The sequence below is a fragment of the Castor canadensis genome, chromosome 17, assembly GCF_047511655.1.
Source record: "Castor canadensis chromosome 17, mCasCan1.hap1v2, whole genome shotgun sequence".
NCBI classification, from domain to species: Eukaryota; Metazoa; Chordata; class Mammalia; order Rodentia; family Castoridae; genus Castor; species Castor canadensis.
The window spans coordinates 905,256-925,355 of NC_133402.1; the positions used below are offsets into that span (position 1 = coordinate 905,256).

Genomic DNA, 20,100 nt, shown 5'->3' on the forward strand with positions numbered 1-20,100 from the left:
CGGGGGAGGGGAGGGAGGGACACAGGGGCTCTGAGTCTGGGTATCCCTGTGTGGGCAGCTGCTCCCCTCCCCTGCCTCTCACAGACTGGAACAAGGGTCCCTGGGGCCTGGGTATCAGAGGTGAGACACGCACACCCCCACCCTGGATGGTCCACAGTCTCCAGGGTGTCACCTGGCTCCCATCTGAGGGTGCTGGAAAGAGTTCCCTGTGCCCGCCACCGATGTGCCCCTGTGAGCCTCCAGGCACTGGGCAGTGAGAGCTGCTGGGCTGTGGGTGTGCACAGGGGTGTGGCCCAGGGTGGGGCTTCACGTGAGAAATTGCTCCAAGTGTGGTCAGTGGGAGAGTTCAGGTGAAGCCAGTAGTCTGTCCTGAGGACATGTGAGGTGAGGCTGGGAGCTGGGGGTGCGGGGGAGGAAGGGATGTGAAGACACCAATGGACACCAAAGGCTCTGGAACCACTGGTGAAAGTAGGAGGAGCCAACCCTGGTGGAGGAGGGGCGACCCAGTCGGACACCTCAGCAGCCACAGTGGGGGGAGGGGTCACATGGGCTTCATGGGCTTGTCATTGTTCTCTGAGTCCTGGGGACTCCTTGTCCTTAGGTCTGATGCCTCAGCACTCCTGGGTTGGGATGACAGAGTCCACAGGCAAAGCCTAGCTACACAGGGACCGGGACCCCTGCACAGAGGACCACACCAAAGATTGCAACCTGGACCACAGGCATGTGTGAAAGGCTAATGAGCTCTTTATTTGGGTTACTGGTAGCCAGCCAGCTGGAGGACAGTGGGGTAGTGGTTGCGGTGGGTCATGCATTTCTGGCGGTCAATGAAGAGGCTGTTGGCCTTGACCGCGATGTCCTTCTCCAGGGTCATGCGTGTGTCCTCCAGGTTGTGCAGAGCCTGCTCTGCATCCTGTAGCTTGTCCCTCAGCGCAGTAAGGGACATATTCAGCTCCTCCACCTCACTCATCAGCCTGTGGGTGGGAGGCCATGTGAACCGGGCTCAGGGAGTGAAGCCTTGTCCCAGATGGACCAGCCTTTCAGACTGGGAGGGAACCCCAGGTAAGAAGGAGGACATCTGAAAGGATCCCAAGACCCACAGGGAAGTCCACCAGGAAAGTAGCCATGGAGCATTGTGGGAGAGGACATGTGCACTCAGATGGACACTTGGGGACCAGGTATGAATTAAGAAGGTCATGCTCCAAGCCCAAGGGGGGACTCCACCAGCTGTGCCCTGAGGGAGCCTGTGCAACAGCGACACCCAGTGGCAATGATAAGGAGTGGCAGGCTGACAGCTCCCTCCATGTTTGGATGGAGGTCTGACCCATGGAACCGAGTAAGGCTCCTAGTTTCTTGAACAAAGGGAGGGGCAGGAAAGTTGCCCTTACGCTTAGAAGGGCAACTGGACACTCCAGAAATTAGAAAAACAAGGCATGACCTATCCATGCCCGACACAGTTACACCAGAGGTGCAGGGGTGGGCAGAAGGCCATGCCTGGCCTCTCTGCCTTGTAGCTTCAGGGACCTAGACCCAGGGCTCCTTCCAGGAAGGTTAGACATCCCCCTCCCAGGATCACACCAGCGTCCAGGGTCTGTCTATACATGGGGAACCCCAAGGGTTGAGGGAGGTCAAGGAGACTGAAGGGTGACAGGGGCCAACAGGGACTGCCCCAGAGGTGAGGGGGGCTGGGGCACCTGAACTGAGCTGCATCCCGGCACAGCTCCACGTTGGGCCGGTGTGAGCGCTGGTACAGGCGGGTCTGAGCCACACGCAGTGGTGCCTCCTTGTCCTTGATGGCCCGCTTCAGCAAAGCCACCTGGTGCTCTTGGTCAGTGATTTCCTGCAGTGTCTGCAGTAGGACAGTGGCGTGAGCCCGAGCCAGTCCTGGGTCTGGGGCAAGCAGAACGCCACCCCCTCCCCAGTCCCAAGCACGTGAAGGATCAGGTCAGCCCCTCCCTTCTCCCCAAGCTGGGCATATAAGCCCTGGCTGTGTCTGGGCAACAGCCCTGCCCAAGGGCTCCCAGAGGGCTCCGGTCAGTCGGTGCACTCTGTCTGTTGCCCAGCCCCAGCAAAGAACTCAAGGTACGCAGAGGCAGCAAAAGCCACATTGAGAACCTAGCATCAGAGCCTCGCTATCGAGTCAGGACTGCTTGGGGCACCCCATATGGCATGCTGTTCCCCAACATCACCTCCACGCTGCGTGCTGCTCCTATGGCCGGCAGCGCCTGTGGTCAGCAGACACTCAGGGTTGGCAATGTCTGCAGACCACCCCCAAGTGTAACCTGGTTTTACACCAGCTTAATGAACAGTCCAGAGAAGTGTCCCTGAGAGTGGGCGGGACACAGGAGGGACAGGGGATGAGGCCAGGTCATGACTGGGCATAGAGTGGCCAGGGGCGAGAACAAGGATCTGGGCCTTTCTCTGTGGTTAAGGGATGGGCGTGGCTGGAGTGTGGGGTGGGCGTGTCCCGGGTGTGAGTGGGCAGGTCAGGGAGTGGGCGTGCCCCGTGGTGGGCGTGCCCCGTGGTGGGCGTGCCCTGCCGGGTGGGCGTGGCCCGGGTGGTTGGGCGTGCCCTGTCGGGTGGGCGTGCCCCGTGGTGGGCGTGCCCTGTCGGGTGGGCGTGCCCCGTGGTGGGCGTGCCCCGTGGTGGGCGTGCCCTGTAGGGTGGGCGTGCCCCGTGGTGGGCGTGCCCTGCCGAGTGGGCGTGGCCCTTCTGCAGATGGTACTGCAGTTTATGCCGCGCGTCCTCCAGCTCCTCGCAGCGGCGCGCAAAGGCCAGGTTGACGGCGTCGCACTGCAGCCGCAGGTCCTCGGCCGTGTCCCGCAGAATGCAGTCGATGAACGTCCGCAGGTTGTCCGACGCCAGGCGCTCGCGCTCGGCGCGGATCAGGTTGCCCTTGGTGAATTTAGCCCACGTCTCGGGCGTGGATGCGCTGTGGGCGGCGGCGCGGCCGGGTCGCATGAGGCCGTACAGAGTGACCCCCCGCGTCCCCTTCGCCATCCCCCCACGGCCCCTGTGACCTGGGCGCATCACCGCGTCCCCCTGCTGACTTGGGGACACCCCAACTGCTGCGCTGCCCCTGGTGGCAGTCGCGCTCCCTCTGTCGGCTGCGCGTGGAAACGCAGACCCAGCCCTTAGGAGAACGATGGGCGCTGTGCACTGGGGTAGGGGTCTTGCTCTCTTGCCAATATCCCAGGAGCAGACAGAGCTGCCCGAGTGGCCTGGGTAGTGAGGGTCTTTGGGGTCCCTGCTCTAGGGCAGAAGTCCTATAGATCTGACAGGAACCCGGGTAGGGGTGACCATGGGGCTGGCACAGGGCTAGATACACAGGCTCCTACCTCTCCTCCATCCTGATGGAGTGCGGGTGGACCTGCACTTCCGTGCTCTGGTTGTGGTAGTGGGTGCACATCTCGTCGATGTTGTAGGCCTCCACCTTGTCTGACCAGTCCATCTCGCAGGTCTCCTTGTGCTCACGGTTCAGCCTAGGGAGAAGGCAGGACCAGCCATCAGCCCATAGCAGGGCTAGGAACCCCCCTCCAGCAGCAGGTGGGGCTCCTGTTCTAACTGAGGAAAGCAGCTCGGCTCCAGGACTTCTCTGTCTGGGGAGGTCCTGACCCTGGGGCCCTCATCCCAAAGCAGTCTTCCCCCTCCTCCTGGTGGGAAGTTTCAGAACAAGTGTAGGCCTGACTCAGCCCAGCTCTCTGCTGTGACCTGACAGCCCCTGACCTCTCAGCCACCCAGACGTCCTGCCCTGCAGGCCACCTGGAGTCCACTGCAACCCACCGTATCTGGTTTACAGCTTGCAGGATGGTCCTCTTCAAGAGCTCCTGAATGTTCCGGATGAGCTCAGCTTCCTGGGAGAGGAGGGGACCCCACCTGAGCCTCAAATGATGGTGACCCTGGCCTGGGTCACCATCAGCCCCTTAAATACTAGGAGGAGCTGAAATTTGGGCCTGACCCCCTCATTGACCTGCACCTCAGCCGCTCTTTCTGGAAAATGGGGCACCAGCCCAACTTTCTTGCTGGGTTTATTCTGGGATTTTGAACATTTGTTTTGGGGTATCGTAGCTAGGGTATTTTCTTACAGAGGCCTCTATTGTCTGCTGGGAGGGTCACCCTGGGAATTCCCTCAGGCTCTGGGATCATCCCTATATCCTCTCCCCGCTGCAGCCACCAGGACGCACAGGACAGGAGCCTCTGAGGCCCCTGAGCCCTGGGTTGTCCACGTGAGCTGCCCAGTGCCCACCTCTTGCTTTGTACCCCCCAGGTCGCCCTCCCTGGCCCTAGGCGACAGGTAGTACCTTCAACAGCTCCATTTCCACATAGTCGCGCACAAGGTCCGGGTGCTGGCGGCGCTCACGGCACTGCAGGTTGTCGGTGGCAATGGAGAAGGGCAGGGAGGTGGCGTCCAGGGCGCGCTCCAGCCGCTGTTTCTGAGCCAGCAGCAGGTCGGTCTCAGCGACCAGCTCATTCACCTCGCGTCGCAGCTCCGCCTTCCAGCAGTGCGTGACCTCCAGGCGCTCACCTGTCTTGCGCGTGGAGTCCTTCTGTGTGCGCTGGGCCAGGGCCTCCGTCTCGGCTGCCAGCTGCTGGCTCTCTTGCCGCTGCCGCTCTGAGTGGGTTCGGTCCATGATGGCCTGGTGGTACTGGCCATGAGAGTTCTGGAACCACTCATCCATCAGGTACTTGGCCGTGCGGAAGCCGGCAGTGGCCAGGCCTGAGGACGTATAAGCGCCTGTGTTGCAGACCATGTCGTGCTCCTTGTGTGGCAGCGCGCACGGTTCAATCGTCTGTGGGGCCGGCTGCTTGGTCAAAAGTACGTCCGTCTGTGCCATGATGCCGGCCGCCCTGCTGGGCAGGGGTTGGGAGTAAGGGGGAAAGTCACTGGGCAGTCAGCCAGGCACGGTCAGTGGGACAGTACCAGTCACTCTGTCCTGAACAGGACACGGCTGCTGGTCGCCCCAGTGACACTGTACACACCAAAGGCCTCCTGTGGCTTGGCGACGAAGGGGGGAGGGTCAGGGAATTTGCTACTCAGGGCAACAGAACTACCCTCTTAAAGGGCCAGAAGGCCCTCGTCCATCCTCCCCACCCCAGCCATGACCCAAGGATCAGCCCAGGGGTTCATGTCCCCTAGAGGGCCTGAGGCCAGTCCTAGGCCTCTGTGTCCCTGTCCTTGGGGCCAGGGTGAGGAGAGATCCTGCATCTTTTGACACCTTGTCCCCTTCATTGGTTCTGCTAACTTTTCATCTCTGGTATTGTCTTCTGTGTCTTACCCTGACCTCAGCTCTGCTCAGCCTGATCAGGACAGGGGGGCCCAGCCCATTTGGCCCTGTTAGGATGAGCAGCTGGGGCTGCGGGGTGGACCTCAGGACCAATTTACACAGCCCTACAGGTGCCTCATCTCCCTGCCACCGTCCCTACATCACCCTGTGGTCCTTAGGCACCACCCTGCCTGGGCAGTCTGCGTCCCTCCCGCAGTCCTAGGGTTCCGGACCCACACTCCCTCCTCAGCCCTGGGGCCTTGCTTGGGTGACTGAGTCCAGGGCCAGTGCCTGCTGGGACACTGGCCACATCTGCTCCTGGGTGCTGCCTGAGGGTCAGGTCCCCCTTTCCTGTCCCAACTTCCGTGTTCGGTGAGCTTTCCGCCTTGCAGCACCCTGGAGAGCTGTGCTTGTTTTGTGAAGGAGGTTGAATTCAGTCTCTGGTTGTGTCTGCAATCAGCATCCAACTCTGCTTCGCAGCGGGGAGGAAAGTCCTGTCTGGGAGTGGCTGTCCCAAGGCCACCCGGGCTGCATGGCCGAGGCCAGTTGGACTAGCAACGGGTGGAATCTATCCCGGGGCCAGGAAGGCCCCAGACTGGAGCGATGCCCACCATGCCCAGCAGAGGGCACTATTGACCGTGTAATGCCTCCAGGCACCCTGCATCCTCTGGCCTGGGTGACCCTACAGTCCCTCTGGCCTCCACTTCCCTAGAGGCACCCCCATACTCAGTCCTCCTGGCCAGAAAACCACACCCATACCCCAACACAGGTCCAGTAGCCCCAACCCCTTCCCTCATCTCCTCTACCACCATTGTCCCTATCTCCTGCTTTCCTCACAGGGGCTCCAGGCTCCTCCTCCTTGCACATAGCAGCCTTTGCCCAGGCTGTGCTCTCCTGACACCCCTCCACTGGCACTGACCCCTCAGCCTCTGTCCCTCACGTCACGCTGGCCTGACATTTACACCATGGTGCACCCAGTGGGTGCTTCATCAATGTGAGCCTGGAGACTCCCCCTGAGGCTGACTAAGCCAGAGTCCCTGCTGTCCTTCAAGAATGGGAGGCTGGGGACCCTTGGGGGTTAATGTGGCCTTGGGAACTCCCTTGATCCCCTCTGTGATTCAGTTTCCCCAAATCACAGCAGGCAGAGCCCCTGGACCTACCATCCCCCTAGAACCTGCATTTTACACATCTTTTCCCATGGCCAGGGCAGAGAAGAGCTGCTGGCATCCATCCCTGGCCTGCAGACCCAGGGGACTGCCAGGGGTGCACTCCCAGCTTGAGCCAAACTCAGTGACCCCAAGTAAACCTCCGCCTCAGTGTCCAGGAATTGGGAGAAGGGATGGGGGTACAGCAAGTATGTCCTGCTCTCCTGGGGCTTCCGGGTTGACAAGGGAGAGTGAGTCTCTGCACAGACTCTCCTGTGACAGAACTGTCCTCAAGGCAGAGCTGCAGACCCCAGAAACATGCAGGTTGATGGGTGAGGACTTGGCCCACTCAGCCATACCTCCCCCAGTCTGGCCTGGGAAGTGCTTCTGCCCCTGGCCACCATGTGGCCAGGCAGGAGACTGTCCCAGCCTCAGTTTCCCCATTTGGGAAAGGAATTACACTGGTCACTTCACAAGCTGCCATGGGGACAGGGCTGGGGCGGAGTGGAGATAGGCAGTGCTCAGTTTTATTGGATTTGTTTCTAAGTCACATTTGTGATGGGAAAATTGAGTCTCAGGACCTTAGCAGAGTCAGGAATGCCTGGGCCCCATCTGCACTGCACCTGTGTCCCCAGGGCTGGTCCCTCCTCTAAGGCAGCTCTGAACAACGCCTGGAACCAAGTCCCCCCAGTCTGTCCCTCCATTTGGGGGTGGCTGAGGGGCTGCACATCCTGCTGGGTGTCACCTCTGACCCCAGGGTGCTGACAGCCCTGCACGCCAGGTTCAGGGGGTGCCCAAGAGAGCCCTCTGGTCAGGCCCACAATGGGGAGAATAGGGTGAGTGTGAAGTGAACAGCTGCAGTTGGTGACAGAGAGGATGGAGAACTGCTAGGCATGGCTCTGCAAAGGTGTCCCTGGTCAGGGTTGGTTAAAAGGGATGGAGAGGGAGTTCCTCTGTGGTAGAAGAATGGGCAGGAGGCTGCCTGGCCCTAACTGCCTCTCTGCCCAGTGTCCTTCTGGCCTCTGGTGTTGGGCCAGCTCAGAGGTGACTGCAGAGTTGCTGGACTGGGCTATAGAAGGACAACTTGATGACGGCCTTGATGCCAGGAGACCCAGAGAGCCTCTCCCCCCAGCACCATCCAGATTCACGCAGGCACATAGGGTCAGTGACCTTAGTCCACACTACAGATCTCAAGCCTTGGGTTCCTCCCCACGAGCAGCATGACTGTCCTTGACCTTCTGTCCCCACACGAGGCTTGGATGCAGCAGGGTCACTCTGGGACAGCTGGAGCCACGTGTCATCTCCAGGGACTACTCCAAACACCATTACTGGAGGGGGCCTGGGCATGAGGACCCTGTCCAGCTGGCCTCTAAGGCTGAAGGCCCCTCCCTCCACTCTGTCCTTATCCCGGAAGGTACCATACGGAAATGGAAACATGTCACCTCCACTCAGCCTCACAGCCTCCACCCATGACAAGAGCGTCCCGGGAGGCCCAGGCTGAGATAGGCCCTAGATCAGAAGACGTGATGGGCCAGCAGAAGAGAACTCGGCCATCTGGCAGCCTTGACCCCTGGGCCAGCCCTCCCTGCTCACCCCAGTTGAGCTGTCCTGTCTCCAACACACCCACCTGCGGGTACAGCGGGTGGCACACCCCTTCATCTCTTTCGGGGCCAGCAGAAAATTTTAGTAACAGGAGGATTTGAAGTAGTTTGGCAGCCTTGAGCCAACTCTGCAGCTGGCAGAGCCCTGTGCTAAAAAGGCAGGAAGTGAGCAAGAGGAGACAGCAGAGGACTTCCTGGAGGAGGAGTCCCCTAGGCTGAGCCTTGAAGGGTACACAGTCTGAATTGTGGTGTGGATGAGTGGGGAGGATTTGGGGAGTGGCCCTTCCCTGGTGGTCCCCAAGACCACTGTGAAAGCCCCCTTCCCTGGGGAGGCATAGTCCCAAAGGATGAGATGAGGTGAGAAGATGTGGGGTAGGCAGCAGGTGAAGGTGGGGTCCCAGGACCACGGATGCTGCCCTGTCCATTTCTTGACTAGGGAGGCAGAGCTCAGAAAGGAGACTCTGAGGTGTGGCATGTGTGACTCGTGTGCCTGACAGTGGGCAAATGTGTGTGGCTGATCGGGCAGCCATGTCTACTTCCAAACCCCAGGGGTGCCCTGCTTGGCCCTCAGCAGCAGTCGGCACCATAGTCCAGCACCCGGGACGTCCCCATCTCAGAGCCTAGCTTTACAGGCAAAGCCTCACAGTGCAGACACCACCCCCAAAAAACCCCCCAAAGCTAAGTGACCAGGAACCTCCACATGACCGTGTCTCAGTTTCCCCATTTGTTAAATGGGATGGAATAGGGAACCCCCGCATTGACCTTGTGGGGGTTTAAGGACAAAGCAGACAGTACACACAGCTCCTTCAGCTCCTGGGCTGGCTGGGTGGAGAGGCAGACGCAGGCCGGAAGAAACCTGGGTGTCCAGAGCCTGGCAGGTGGGAGTCTTGCTGGGCTCCCCACCCAGAGAGTCTTCAGGCAGCAATGGCAGTCGAAGACTGACCCTTGATCTTCACCACTCAAATCTGAGTTAAACAATTCTCAGAAGAAGCTGTGAAACTCCAGAATTAAGCAAAAATAGTGCATAGACCACAGCTGCAGTGGGTGTTGAAGGAGTAGGAAGAGCTGTGGACGGGAGACAGGTGAGCACCTGGATATAGAAACAGGTGGATATAGAAACAGGCTTACAAAGAAACCTCTGCCCAAGAAACGCGATGGAGATGAAGGACTGGGTGGGGGGACAAGTGTCAAATGGCTGCCAGCAAGGCAAGGGAACCAACACTCCTCCCACTGTGACCCTGCACCCTCCCCTCCGTGCCTGCCTGTACCTGCCCAGCTGTCAGTCAGCAGTGTGGACACCATCACCACGTGAGTGAGGAAAGTTAGAGTGAGAACAGGGCAGTTGGGTGGTAAAGGGCCAGGAGAGTTTATCACAGTCACTATCTTTTTTTTTGGATGAGACTGGGGTTTGAACTCAGGGCTTTATGCTTGCAAAGCAGGTGCTTTACCACTTAAGTCACACAGTCCATTTTGCTCTGGTTAATTTGGAGACAGGGTCTTGTGAACTATTTGCCCAGGCTGACCTCAAACTGAAATCTTCATGATCTCAGCCTCCCAGGTAACTAGGATTACAGGAATGAGCTACCTGCACCTGGCAGTCACTATTTTTTTTTATTGTGGCATAAACCATACAATAGAAACTTGACCACTGAAAGCATTTGCAAGTACACAGCGTCATACAGCCCCACCTCTGTCTACTTACAGAACTTCTTCATCACCCCATGAGAAGTCACCCCATTCTCCCACCAGCCCCCAAATATCACGTCTGCTTTCTGTCCGTGAGTTGGCTTCCTCTGGAGATTTTGTATAAATGGAATCACACAACATGGACTTTTCTGTCCCTCAGGGCTTTGCCCCTCTGGCTGTGTAAGATCCCACTGTATGAATGGTCCACACTTTGTCTATCCACTCATTTCTTCACGGGTGCAGGTTGTTTCTGCTCTTTAACTATCGTAAATAGTGCTGCTGTGAACATGGGTGTACAGGTTTTTCTTTGAACACCTATTTGCAATACGTTGGTGTGTGTTACCATTTTTATGTGAAGGAAGACACCATTTGAAAAGTCAGAAAGACCATGACATTTAAAATATGGCAATTCAGGTGAGATGCTTTAAACTACATTTCCCTGATGCTTTTAAAATTGATAAGACTCTAAACAGTATCACCACAAACACATGCCCACCAAGCCAAGGAAAAACATCGAAATTAGCTTAGCTGTGGAGAAACCCACACTGTCCTCCCTGTGGGTCTTGTCACTCCATCCAGCTTTCTAGAAAAGACCTTTGAATATCACGTAGGGCCTGAGCCAATTCTATACCTGCCCTGGCGATTCTAGGCTTGGAAATCCAGCTGTTGGAAATGACTAGAAAGAAAGGGCAATTCAAAAGGGAAACAGCCATTTGCACCAAGCTATACCATAGCAAAATTTACCATCAGAGAAAGGTGGGCAGAGGCCCAGCACCCGGCAGGAGGGCAGGAAGAGCCTCAGCACAGATTTCATTCCACTGACACTGGATGTCTGGGCTCTGAGACATGGAGGTGAGATGTGCAAAATCACACCTGTAAGATGAGATGTGGGCAGAAAGCCACCCGCTTACAGCAGGTGCAGGAGTGAGCTGCCCATCCAGCCACTCACCAGGATGTGGTAGAGGAGCTGGTGTGAGACGAGAGATGATGTCACATGTGATGCCCAAGGGGCAGAGTACAGGGTTACTGAGCAGACAGAGGGCCAGGTCTAGTACTGCCCCAACAGAAGCTGAACAAAGGCCAGGTGGACAAAAAAGGCCTTGGTTGTCCTGAGGAGGAGACAGCACAAAGGAAGACCTGCTCTGATCGCCATCACAGACAGGTCCCTGGGGCTTCCTGGGCCATTGGGGCTCTTGAGGACAAAGCATTCTGGCCCAGGTGCCTGCTGTCACAGGAGGAGCCTGTGAAAGGCTTTGAATGTTCCACCTTCACGCAGGGCCAAGAGTGTCCTCTGGGACTGACCTTTGTGTCCCTGATCAGGTGCCCCTCATGCCTAGGAGCAAGAAGGCTCAGATCCCCACGAATACAGCCATCTGCAGAGGCCTCCCTGGCCTTCGAGAAGAGCCAAATCCCAGTTTTATCAGCTCAGCCTTATCTCCAAAACCTCCTACAATTTCCCAGAGAAGAAAATTAAATAGAGGATTTAGCAGAGATTTTGCATCCGCCTGAGCGGGGCCAGGACAGACTGAATGGATGGAGGCTGCTGACCTGAGGCTATGCAGGCAGGCAGAGGGTGCCCGGTTCTGATCCTGCCTGGCCCTCCAGGCTTGGTGGCAAGAGTGACCTCCATGCTTCCCAATGCCAGGTCAGCCAGACACACAGAGGTTACCAGACCTGAACCGGTGCCTCCCTTCTCCTCCCCCACCACAAGCATCTAGATGGGGAAACTGAGACTTGGAGAGTTGTTTCCTTACCTGAGACACTAGACAGGCAGGGGCCCTACAATGTGGCCACATTCCCCAGAGTCCAGAGGACTCTGCCTGGAGGGATGAGACTCATGGGCCCCAGGGGACTCTGCTGCCTGAGGTCAGATGACCCCTCCATGTGCTCTCATCAGTTTTGCCAGACACAGGCTCCATGCCAGGGGGTGGAAGTGGACACTTGTTGGAGCAGACAGTAGTGGCCAGCAGCCTCTGTCCAGAAAGGGACATCCTGATCTGAGCCTCCTTCCAGTCCAGGTCCTGGCCTCCAGCTGTTGGTTTGCCCTGAGCGCTAACTTACACACATTACTCTGTGTCCTTCACACAGTGACCCTAGGCATTTCCTGTGGGCTGAACGTCACCCTCCACACCCCACTAGGACCATTGCTCTGTGCAGGCTGAGCAATAGAGGGGACCTTCCTGGGGGGTGGGCAGGGGTCACATGGGTTGGAGGCAGTCAGTCCCACACCTCTGCCTTTATCAACTGTTGGAGGCCGCAGGTGACCACACTGACATTTGTGTCTATGTCCACCTCTGGCCTCACTTCTGCCCATCAATTAGGGCTAGCCCACTGCAGGCCTGCTCTCTGGCCACAGCAGGAACAACACAGAACCCACCTCAGCCATCCCCACTCCACACATCCCATGCCTGCCCTGGCCTCTGGGACACCAGATGAGACCCACACCACTCTGTCACTCTTGCTGATGAGACTACAGGTGGTGGAACCATCCAGAGAACCGGGGACTTCCTGCTGGCCCCTGGCCCCCAAGGAGGATCCTGGGAAACAGTGGTGTCAGGTCCACTGTGGGTTTCTGTAGGCCTGTCTCATGACCTCTCAGGGCCTCAGTTTCCCTTCAAGGTAAGAGTCCCAGGGTCTGCTGGGGAGAAAACCTGGATGTCCCTGTAGTGCCTCAGCCACAGGCTCTGGGGCAAAGGGACAGCAAGGCCAGTGAGGCTGGGTCACTCCAGGCCAGGCATAGAAGGCAGCTCTGACTACCTCATGATGGTAACAAGGCCCCTAAGCACTGGTTTGGGATCCCAATCCCCCCTACCGTGTGCTCAGCAGTGGACCCCAAGTGCGCTGAGGTTCCTGGGCCGGGGAGGGGAGTGCGAGCTGCTTCAGCAGCTTTCCAGCATCATTCTGGGGTTGGGGAAGGGGAGTCTGCTTAAACCACCTGGAGTGGGGCTATGAAGCCAGGGTAGCCCTCTACTCAGGATGGCTCTGGGCTAGAAGGGCCGGCAGAGCCTTTGAAAACTTCCCGAGAGAACTTCCACTGCCACTTCTGTGCCAGGTGGGCATGCTCGGCCAGCAGAGCTTCACTTAGCCCAGCATGCCCCCGGGAGCTGGGCCAGTTCTCAGGGCTGAGGATATAGGGAACTTCTTACTGTCCTGAGTGATCCAGCAAGATGGGGCTCTAGAAGATCACAGCACTTGCCAGGGACAGATGCTGGCCAGTGCAGTGTGGCCACCAGGGCTGGAGGAGGCCCAGAACAGGAGCTGGTTGGTTCAGTCCCAGCCCGGAGGCCTCTGGGAAGGACCCACCAGGACCCCCAGCTGCACAGGCTCAGAGTCAGCACTGGCCCACCCACCTGGGGCTCCTCCATAGCACTTCTGTTTCCTCCAGGGGCTCCCCAGCCCCAGGCATCCTCCACCATGTCCCTCCCAAGGGCCTGGATCAGACAGAGACTGGGGGTCCCTGGGGAGGGATGAGTAAGGTAGAGGAACTCTCTTGTTCCTGAGCCTGGCAGGGAGAATGGAAGATGGCTCCTGTTGCTGGCAGGGTGGCAGGCTTTACCCTCTGACCCCATCCACAGTGAAGAGCCCATGGGAACAGTGGCCTCCCTGCTCCCCCTCCCCTGTTGTCACAGTAGGGACACCCAAAGCTCCAACTGCTCTGCAGGTGCAGCATCAAGGACAGGAGCTGTGTAGACCTGTCAGTGAAGAGGGATAGAGCAGGACTGAGGTCACAGCTGCCAACTCGTGTGGCCTCTGTTACCCTCAAGGTATGGGAAACCCAGGACATCCCAGGTCAGCCTCCCTCCAGGTCTACAGAGGCCATAGGTGGAAGTAGAGGCCCCCTGAGGGCAGAAGTGGGTGCCCACGAAAGAGGATCCAGACCCTGGCCTCTGTAGTAGCACACTGGGCCTAGGGAAAACCTCACCTAGCCCCTACCTCACGAATCTGGGAGGGCACAGACTCCGCTGCACGTGGCTTTCTGGTGTGTCCCCTGAGGTTTCTCTGACAGGGACCGGTCAGCCCTGGCTGACCATCCACCATCAGCACTGAAACCCCCATAAAGCTCAAACCCTGGACAGCAGAGGGGACAGGAGGGGCTTGAGGCCCCTCCCAAGGGGTAGGGACTCCTGTCCTCTTCAGCCCCTACAGAACTTCTGGCTGCCCAGGTGACACAAGGGAGTTGGGTACCATGGACCAGTGGGATGGGAGGACCCACAGGAACAGGCCACCCTTGGGACAGTAGATGGGTTAGACCTTCCTTGAACCCTTGAGGCCCAGGTCATGCCCTTCCCAACCCAACCCTGAGGCTGGGATTCCCGCTTTGATGCGGGGTCTCTGAACCCCACCCCCAATTGTCCTGCTCCTCTGAGTAGCACCCTGTGTTCTGTATATCCTTGGCATGGGGCTCCAGAACCACAGAGGGGCTCATGGGGAGCCAGGCCGGCACGGCGAGCTCCACTCCCCTCGAATTGCACACAGTGGGGCTGTTTGGAGGAGGTGCCAGGCAGAGGCACCTGCGGGTAGAACATGGACGAGTTGGCCTCACTACCATCCACACCCAAGGGTTTGGGAAAGATTCTCCACAGCAGCCCCTAGAGAACTGGGAGAGTTCTCTAGGAGGAGGAGGTCTCTGTGATGGAAGGGAGGCAAGTGTTCCCTCTGGCATGTCACCAGTGACACTGTAGGATTAGAAGGCCACAGTTAGCATTAGGGCTGCAGAGAGGTCACTGCCCCCAGGGGAACAGAAGCACTCAATGTAGTGTTAATCTGTCTCAACCCTGAGGCTGAGGGGCTCCCTGTCCCCAGAGGTGTGGGTCAGACACAGGACCCCTCAGGAGCCTGTGCTTCTGGGCAGGATTTGGGTCCCAATCTGCAGGCCACAACAGGGCCCACTCCTACCCTGACTCCACCTGGACCCCATGCTCACTTTGACCCTAAGAAGACCAGCTCAGAGGAAGAGCCTTCTAGCAACACAGCTTGTCCAAGGTAAGAGAGGGCCTGGGGGCAGACATGGCGTATGCCTCCCAGCACCTACAGAAGCCAGCACTCAGTTCTGAGCTGCAGACCAGGAGGTCTGAGGACCTTAGAGGAGGGTCATACTTCTCCCCACTGTCCCATAATGCCCACCCAGGCTGCAGAAGGGGCTTCCCCCGCCCCGACATCCCCTCAGCCAGACTGCTGGCTTCCCTTCCTGGCAGGCCCTCCCAGGGTGGCCACAATCTGGCCTTGTTCTCTGATTCCCTGGGGTTTTTGTGGTCCTGTGACCTTGGGCTGTCCCAGCTGCGGCATGGGGGAGGGGTGGCATCAGGAGCTCGGGGCCTGTGATGTTAAGAGGCTCCAGCACATCATCTGCAGGAGGCTCTGTAAGCCACAGAGCCGATTAGGGGTGTGCTGGCACGAGATAAGGGCCCAAGGGCTGTTGGGAGGCAGGCACTGAGAGACGTCCGATCCTACATCCTCCTGTCCTGCACCACTGGGAGCCGACCTGTGAAGGACACAAAGCTACCCTGAAGTCGGGACACCTGGGGGAGCCGTGCCCCCTACCAAGGACATCCCAAGTGCATCTGGGGTCATCAGGCCCATGGATGATGGACCAGGAGCACAGGCTGGCCCCTGTCTGCCTATCACCTGAAGACAAAAATAGATGGGAGGGTTGGGACTCCACCCAGCACTTAGTCCTAAGAGCCCCCGAAAATAGACACAGAGAAAGTCAGCAGGACTCGTATGCCCGGCCCCACAAGGCCCTCTCGGGAGCAGTGGACGAGGGGAGTGGAGCCACTTAGCTGATGGAACCAGGGGCACTCAAAGTTCACTAGGAGGGAGCAAGCAGCCCGCCAAGTGCAGCGGAAAGAGGCACGGCTACTGCCTATCTCCACTCTCCCTGCCATCAAGGGCCCCACGCCTGTGTGGCTCTCATTCATGCCCTTCACCCCCTCTCTGCTCTTACTCCATTCTCATCCTCCAAGTGCCTTCCCAGACTCCTGCCATGACCTCCACCTAGGAGGACTCCCTCTCCTTCCCTCCCATGAAGCCAGCCTTGCCCCTTTGTCCTGGATTCTCAGGGCTATACCCCCAGAGCTGGCCCGGGAGCTGCAGAGTCCACCCCCATGTCCCTGCTATTGCTGGTCAGAGAAGAGAATAACAAAATCTGGACGGCAGCAGGAAGGGAGTCCTGTGCCCTCCCAGAGTGGGCTTAGAATGCCACCCAGTGCAGGTACAGGGCTAGCATTTCACAGGTAGCTCTGCCCTGCAGCCCACTGGGACCCTAGGGCACAGCTGTCACAGAGAAGTCTGGGGGACAAGATGCACCCTGAGGTCTGGGTTAGGTGGGGCTCAGTGGGAGATCAGGGGTATCAGTGACCCAGAAAGTACACTATTTTCCTTTTCACACACTCCCTGGTAATAATAATAATAATATAAGAGCAGAGCTGATCCTATTGTTTAGAATGGGTTCAGATTATTTCCAAGAGCAAGGTGAAGGGAGCCAGGGAAAACTGGATGATCCAGAAGTCCTTGCCAATGACAGTACATAATCTTGTGCTCAGTCGCACATGCTGCACACAGCTTTGTACATGGTTTTACACAGCCTTGAACACATCAGCTATGGCCCTGTATACAGCTGCACAGGGCCATGTATCCAGCTGCATATGGCATTGTACACATTGCACACAGTTGCACAAGGAAGAAAAGGCAGTTTTCCAGCTGAGACAAGGTAGGCAAAGGTGGGGGGAGCACATAAGGCAAGGTGGGTATCCAGGGTGCAGATCTGTCTCTGAAGAGGAGAGAAGCTGCAGGGTAGGAGGGCCTCAGAGCAAGGACCAACCAGGCCACTGCTCCTGCCAACTGTCCCCTCGGGACCACATAGGACAGTTCAAGGAACCAGGGAGGGTTCCTTGAACCTGGCAAGGCTAGGCGGGCCTGTCAGAACACAGAAGGAAGGTTGGGGCTCCCATCTGATCCCAAAGCCTCCCTTGTTTTTTTCTCTAAAAGCATTGCTATCCAAGCTGATTTGTACTGCCCCACTGCAATTCCTCTCACTATTTGAAATGACCCCAGACACAAAGTTAGCTCCTCCCAGGCAGACAGGTCCTGCTGAGGCTGGAATGCCACAGCCCCTTCCCACTGGGTAGAAGAAGATGAGGAAGAGGTTTGACTCCAGAGTCCAGGCAAAGTCTTGCAGGATCACAAATTGGGCCACAGAGCAGGGGGCATAAGAGGCCAGGGAGACCTCAGCTTCAGACCCCAAGCCTTTTAGAAGCTAAAAAAGGAGGTGTTGGAGGAGCCAAAGTTAGAGCAGCTCAGCCCTGGGTCTCCCCACCATCCAGCAAGGCCGGCTGCCCAGCCAGCACCTCTGGGCACCCATGGGACAACTGCCCAAGACACAAAGAGCCTTGCTGTGTCCACAACCATGTGGCCTCTGCCTCTGTCCTGCCCAAGGTCCAGCTGAGAGGTCAGGGAGGAAAGTGAACATTGGCAGATAGAGAACTGGGGCCCACAGATTGGAGCACCTGCCCAGGATCCCCCAGGGGATGTGAGGACAGGATCAAGGTGGGCAGTCCTACAGCACCGGGTTCCTCCAGGGTAACCACCACATGTCACTTGCACCGATGGCAGCAGTTCGAGCTGATTCTCAGACTGGAATTCCCAGCGTGCACCCGGTGCTCACTGAGCGCTGATATTAAGGTAGGAATGGAGATCCAGACCCTCAAGTTCAGCCAGGACCTCATTTGCTGCTTGCCAGTACCCTTGGTACCATTGACCACGGACCTGGATAATGTCCACCCTCCAGGACCCCTCAAAAGGGCAGGGAGATTCCTGGGAATTTGGGTCCTCTTTGCACCGAGGGACTAAATGCAGCTGTGGCCTCCACAAGCAGTAATCCAGAGTAGGGAGGGCCTCCCACCACCCAGGCAAGGCCCAGCATGGCGAGGGTGAAGGTATTTAGCTTTCTGTGATGCCCATTAATGATGCTGCTGGCCCCGGGCAGCTCTAAATAGATGTTAACCTAAGTACAGACCTGCCGCCACCCAGCCTGAGCCTCCAAGCAGCTGAGCAGCCGACACAAAGGGCCCATAAAGACGCCGAGCCAGCAAGATGGGATCAGACCCCTCCCCGCAGCGCTAATGCACTATGCATTATTGTAAGTCTCATCTCTGAACGAGAGGGAAGGGGCTCTGGGGAGCCTGCCTCGGCATAGGAGCAGGCGCTCGTCCTAACAAACACCACTGGCTCCACCGGAATAGGGAATGCTTCCTTATGGGGGTGTTCCCGGGCTATGGGTCGTCCCATGTCTGCCCCCTCCCTCATCTACCAGTCAGGTCCCCACCAGCCCCTGCCCTCATCATTCTGCTGTTCCCCGCCCTGGAGTCCACCCCATCTGCAGGACCTGCCTCCCAACCCCTCCTGGAGGTGGCCCCAGCTCCCACAGACCCCAGGCCCTGTGTGCCCTGCCGCTTGCCTACATAGCTGCCTCCCAGAGCAAGTGTCCCCTGAGGAGCAGAGAGCTTGGGCCTGACCAAGACCCGATCGTGAATAGCCATGGTCCCCGCCGCAGTCAGTGTTGCTACTCCAGGGGATTCTGGAAGGACCATTGCTGGCTGGACTAACACTGGCCAACAAGGGCTTGGCCCTGGAATGGGCATTGGGGCCACTCAGCCCGACCTGCAGAGCCCTGGCCACCCAAAGGCAAGCTCGTTGTTACAGACCAAGGGAGAAGTGGGTCACAGACATCTTGAGTGCTGCCCGCTGGCCCTGAAGTCCTAGGGAAAATGGCAGGAATGGGACAGAATTCCCCAAGTGGGAGGTGTTGCCAGTGGCCATCTTGTTGGAAGGTCTGTCTAAGGTGATTCTGTTTCCTTCCCTTGCTACAGATCAATACATAAGCCAGTATTGAAGGCTGCCTTTATCCAATTTATGTAAGTGCTATCTGAGCACATCAAAGATCACAATGACAGTCATTAGGTGACATGTAACTTTCCTAGTGCTGTCCTAATCAAGCACCATGAATCTGGTGGCTTAAAACATCTTGGATTTATTCCCCATGATTCTGGGGGCCGGAGGTCTGGGTGTGATTGGGCCACGCATGGCTGCTCCCTGGGAAGGACCCTCCCACCTCTTCCAGCTTCTGGGTATTCCTAGTTGGCTCATGGCTAACACAGGCCTGACCTGGGGTGGGCCGGGGTTCAGTGAGTCCCCTGGCCAGCTGAGGGGCTGGTGGCACTGAGGTGTGTGGAGAGGGCATGAGAGATGGGACCTGGTGGTGTGGGGTCCTGGGGAGTGGTTCCTGCCTGACAGCACAGGCCGGGGAAGTGGTGCAAGGCTGAGCTGACCCTACGTGTCTCTTTAACAAACCTGGAAAGAGACGTTCCTGTCCCCACCACCCTGAGCCCTGGCCAGAGAGGGGACACAGATGGCCATGGTGCACTCTGGGAATGCAGCTTGTTTCTGTGACAACAGGGCCCTCCCCATTTGATCTCAGAGGAGAATAACTCACCACGCCTTGGGAGTGGGGGGGCGGTGAGGGTCAAGCCAGGTAGCCCACTGCCAAACAAGGGTCCAGGACTTCCCATGAAGCACCACCTACTAGGTATCCCAGGCTGCCCAGGACCCATGGGTTGAGGGTCTGTTCACATAGTCCTTAACTCCCCACACCTTGGTGCCCCCTCCCAGGAGATAAGCAACTCCCCGTTGGCACTTGGCTTGCCACCCACACCTGCTCATAGTGACATTCTTGATCTTGTCTTCATCCCCTGTCCTCCCCTACTCCCCAGGCACAGCAAGGGACCGTGGGAAACTGAGCCCCTGCCCTCTGGAGTCCCATAGCTTCTCCCAGGGAGTCAAACAAAGAACAGACATGAGGGGTGGGATTGTGAGAGGATGAGACTCCTCAACACATCAGAGCAGCTGAAGAAAACTTCCTGGGGTCTCCTGTGCTGGGGAGCTCAGTGTCCCCCACCTGGGCCAACATTCCAGCCCTGCATCAAAGGCCCCTTCGACATAGCCGCTGGTTCTTAACCAAGCGCGCCGCATCCTGCCCTGGACTTTGGCCTGCAGGATCAATGACGAATTGTCATTTTTAAACTATTCAGTGGTACATGAGGGACTTAATGGGGTTCACACGAGATAGTTGTCCCCAGTCAATAGGGAAGGTCAAGGCTGCTGCCCAGCTAGCCCCCTCCTTAGGCCCCACTGTCCATCCCAATAGCCCAGCCCAGAATATTCCAGCGGTATGGAGATTCAGTGACCAGAAACTTGGTTCTGGAAGGGCACAGTTGCTAGATCTGTAGCAGAGGGACCCACAGAGGGGCTCCATAAAGACTGAAGGTTGTAGGATCTTGGTCTAGTAGCTGGGCCCACCTCATAGTCAGTCTGGTTGCAGATGGGGAGCTGGGATGGGGTCCCCAGGCCCT

General features: G+C 57.8%; 1 protein-coding gene across 2 annotated transcripts; it reads right to left on the bottom strand.

Moving 5' to 3' along the window:
- Positions 1–754: 754 nt before the first annotated feature.
- Positions 755–4,858, bottom strand: Tekt4 (tektin 4). Of its 2 annotated transcripts, none has more exons than XM_074059576.1 (6): positions 4,300–4,858; positions 3,782–3,852; positions 3,337–3,480; positions 2,702–2,930; positions 1,692–1,846; positions 755–971 (listed from the first exon to the last, which is right to left on the bottom strand). In XM_074059576.1, exons 1-6 carry the CDS (start codon positions 4,831–4,833, stop codon positions 755–757), a joined length of 1,350 nt encoding a protein of 449 aa, XP_073915677.1. In that variant the 5' UTR covers positions 4,834–4,858. The 2 variants fall into 2 exon arrangements, with proteins under 2 accessions (XP_073915677.1, XP_073915676.1); XM_074059575.1 differs by having other exon boundaries at positions 2,693–2,930.
- Positions 4,859–20,100: the final 15,242 nt, after the last annotated feature.

Excerpts from the sequence above, each read along its gene's own strand:
- Tekt4 (XM_074059575.1), bottom strand. The coding sequence starts at position 4,833 with ATGGCACAGACGGACGTACTTTTGACCAAGCAGCCGGCCCCACAGACG. Across the intron at positions 2,931-3,336 it reads TCCATCAGGATGGAGGAGAG|CGCATCCACGCCCGAGACGT; the intron begins GTAGGAGCCTGT and ends CGCCGCCCACAG. Across the intron at positions 1,847-2,692 it reads AGAAGGGCCACGCCCACTCG|ACACTGCAGGAAATCACTGA; the intron begins GCAGGGCACGCC and ends GTCCTACTGCAG.